At 34.6% G+C, this 3884-nt stretch overlaps 1 protein-coding gene across 1 annotated transcript; it reads left to right on the top strand.

Annotated features, from left to right (window-relative positions):
• Positions 1-1568: 1568 nt before the first annotated feature.
• On the top strand, positions 1569-3662 carry LOC133820929 (ATP sulfurylase 2-like). Its single transcript, XM_062253490.1, has 2 exons — positions 1569-2859; positions 2945-3662. Exons 1-2 carry the CDS (start codon positions 1888-1890, stop codon positions 3407-3409), a joined length of 1437 nt encoding a protein of 478 aa, XP_062109474.1. The 5' UTR covers positions 1569-1887; the 3' UTR covers positions 3410-3662.
• Positions 3663-3884: the final 222 nt, after the last annotated feature.

The following is a 3884-nucleotide window of genomic DNA, read 5'->3' as shown; positions in this document are numbered from 1 at the left end:
AAATAAATTTGATATGAAAACGTGAATGAGTACTCGACCACCTTAATGGGAACATCCAAATTTGAAAAAATAATCATATATAAAAATGTGATTGTAATCAATTACTTAACCCAAACAAGGAAAAAAATTAACTATGGTCTTTAAAAAAATCTAAAAAAAAGTTAGTACAAAAAATTGATTTGATTTTTTTATGTGGTAAAAAATATAAGTGCAGTATTAAAAAATTATAATAAATAATAAAATATTTTGAGTTGAAGGAAAGACGACTTAATAAGAAGTTTTCTAAAAAAATGTTTGACAAAGAAGGAGGAGAAATAAGACGTCGTAGAGAAGTGAAGTTGAAGATATGAAAACTAAAAAAATAGTAAATAGAAAATATATTTCTTTCATTAAGTTGTAACATTAAATTATGAAAAATAAACATTAAATAATATAAAATTAATAAAATAGATTGAGTTCCCTTTTTAAAATACTAAGCCAATGTTGTATAATGAAATTAATAAAAAATAGTTAAATGACTAAAATAATCTCCTAATTTTAATAAACTTAATTAAGATTAAAACTATAACATAAATCAATTTTCATACAAAACTATGGGAAACTAAGTCCATAACATTGAAAATTCTTTAAAAAAGCCATAAAATAAGTCATTATGAAAAAAATCATCTTAAATATTTCTCATCATTGAAGTAATTTTGAGTAGACTTGTTAGCCCGTGGAACAATAAAAAGTAGAGTAATTTGTGAAAGTTGTCTCTTTTTTTGAAGTCATTTTGCATTCTGATTTAGTTTTGATAATTTTTTGCAAAATGATCTTTGTCTTAAATTTCGATTAACTGTCTGAATTTTTTGACCTGCTATTTGAATTTTTTTGACTATTTTATAAAAAATTATCAAAACTAAACTAGAGTGCAAAATAACTTTAAAAAATATGTCATTTTGCCAAAAAAAAGCTAAAAAATAATGAATTATAAAAATATTAGTTTAAATTGGAAGAGGCATTTTCATAAATCAATAGTACAAGCTAGTACTTCATAAAATGTATATGTATATATTAGTATAGCAACATAAAAGTTATACTTTACTTCTCACTGATAATTTGGAAGCAGCTGCATGAGACGTAAAATCTTGCCATTTACCAACTATTTGAGATACAATTGCAAGCATTCTGTTTCGAAGAATTTGCCTAAAGAACTACCATATATATATGTTCGGCTGCACTGCTCATCGGTATGGTTACAAATTAAGATGTCTGGAAGGAAGATCACCATGCATTTGACCAACTCTTGGTCGAAAGCCTAGAAACGTTTCTAAGAAGCTGATTTGGACTGTTGGTTATCGATATCCATGTTCAAAGGTTCTGCCATGAACGACATGGAAAATGATGGTTCTCGAGAGAATAAGTGGACCATGTTATTTTTTAAGTGAATATATATATATATATATATATATATTTTCATGTAAGCCATTTTATTTATAATATCATAAATACTTCGAAAAAATCACATGGACTAATTCATTTCAAATTTTGAAATCACCTAACACTACAGCAATTTATATCAGGAACCCCATGATATTAATAATTTAATATAACTGTTACAAGCCACAACATAAACATATATAAAGATATGTGTATAGATGTTACTTCATATCGAATTTTATATATTTCCCTCTAAAAACTCAATGAAAGTGAAAATAAAGCCACATAGGGTAGCAAATGTGTGGATGTGTTTGGATCCAGGGTTTGAGGACTCAGTCTCAGCCTCACCCTCCGTTGTTTCATGGTAGAGGTCCTCCTCCTCAATTATCTCAATTCTACCGGATCTCTCTACTCGGTCCTTCTCCACCAAAATAAATCTATTCCCCAAAGACCCGTATATCATCGACCATGTCTCTCACCATTAAGCTTCATGTCACTACCTCTCACTCTCACTCTCATCGTCTCAACCACCTAACAAAGTTCACTTCATATAGCCCCAACATTCGATCGAAATCAATTTACCATTCCGACCCATTAGTCTCTATCGTCTATAACACCAAACCCAGAATGCATTCTCCGTCACAGCCAGTAGTTCATCAGGCTCCTGCGATCAAAAGCTCTCTTATTGAACCCGATGGCGGGGAGCTTGTAAACCTTGTGGTTCCGGAGAGTGAACGGGCTTCGAGGGTCTCAGAAGCCCAGGCTCTACCCAAGGTGAGTCTGAATAAGATTGATCTCGAATGGGTTCATGTGATCAGCGAAGGATGGGCTAGCCCATTGAAGGGGTTCATGAGGGAAGATGAGTATTTGCAAAGCTTGCACTTCAATTCACTCAGAACGAAAGATGGGTCTGTGGTAAACATGTCGCTGCCTATTGTGTTGGCCATTGATGACGAGACCAAGGAGCGAATCGGGTCTTCGACTAATGTGGGGTTGGTAGGTCCTAACAGAGATTTGATTGCGATACTTCGAAGCATTGAAATATACAAACATAACAAAGAAGAAAGAATAGCAAGAACCTGGGGGACCACAGTTTCGGGATTGCCATATGTTGAGGAGACTATTACTAACGCTGGAAATTGGCTTATTGGTGGAGATTTGGAAGTGTTGGAGCCCATAAAATACAACGACGGCCTTGATCACTACAGGCTCTCTCCCCAACAACTCCGGGAAGAATTCGATAGCCGCAAGGCTGATGCAGTGTTTGCTTTTCAGTTAAGGAATCCTGTTCACAATGGACATGCTCTGTTAATGAATGACACACGCAGAAGCCTTATAGAAATGGGCTACAAGAACCCAATCTTATTGCTTCATCCTTTGGGAGGTTTCACAAAGGTTGATGATGTGCCCCTGGATGTTCGGATGGAGCAACATAGCAAGGTCACTCCCATGAATTTTCTTATAACAAAATAGATCTTGCAGTGTTTGTTTTTAAAAAAAATGTATATGTGTTTTTCTTGATCAGGTACTGGAAGATGGAATTCTTGATCCTAAAACGACAATCGTGGCTATATTTCCATCTCCCATGCATTATGCAGGTCCCACTGAAGTCCAATGGCATGCAAAGGCAAGAATAAATGCTGGTGCAAATTTTTACATCGTGGGTCGGGATCCTGCTGGTATGGGTCACCCGACAGAGAACAGAGATTTATATGATCCTGATCATGGAAAAAAGGTCCTAAGCATGGCTCCTGGACTTGAGAAGCTAAATATCTTGCCATTCAGAGTTGCAGCATACGACACCGTGCATAAGAAGATGGCGTTTTTTGATCCTTCACGTGCTAATAAAAATGAATTTCTGTTCATCTCCGGAACCAAGATGCGGAACTATGCCAAGACTGGCGAGAACCCACCGGAGGGTTTCATGTCCTCTGGGGGATGGAAGGTCCTCGTCAACTATTACCAGAGCTTGCAAACAGAAGAGTATTGAGAGTACTATTAGGAGATTCAGCTCTTATAAATGTGGAGAGAGTCTAAATCGGTTAATTGAAGCAATCATAAGCAGAGGTTTTGTACAAAGCCAGATTATTGTAACTGATGAGCAAGTACAAGGGTCTTGTATTATTCTCTTTTATTTTCTCTCATTTATACTAAGAAAGAAAATGTTATAATATAAATCCAAACAGTCTTAGTTATTTCACAAAATCTTGTCTCTATTTTTCTTGATGAAAGTTTGAACTTCCACAATGAAAATCTTTATTTAGTTGCAGTTGCATAAAACCCGAGTATTCTTTTGTCTTGTTCTTCTCTTTGTTTGTTAAAACACCTATAGAGCACAGTTTTTAAAAGAGGAAAACCAACGATATGCTTTACTATGGTTAAACTAACACAACAAAGATTCTCTTTGGTTAACAAAATGTAATTAGAGTCATATGTCACAACAAATCCAAACAAAATAAACAAGA

This window comes from Humulus lupulus, chromosome 3 (assembly GCF_963169125.1).
Source record: "Humulus lupulus chromosome 3, drHumLupu1.1, whole genome shotgun sequence".
NCBI classification, from domain to species: Eukaryota; Viridiplantae; Streptophyta; class Magnoliopsida; order Rosales; family Cannabaceae; genus Humulus; species Humulus lupulus.
Note: the sequence above shows the minus strand (reverse complement) of the source record. Positions and strands in the feature narration are given on the sequence as shown.

Coding starts and splice junctions, on each gene's coding strand:
- LOC133820929 (XM_062253490.1), top strand. CDS start 1,888: ATGTCTCTCACCATTAAGCTTCATGTCACTACCTCTCACTCTCACTCT. Junction 2,860..2,944: donor GGATGGAGCAACATAGCAAG/GTCACTCCCATG, acceptor TTTCTTGATCAG/GTACTGGAAGATGGAATTCT.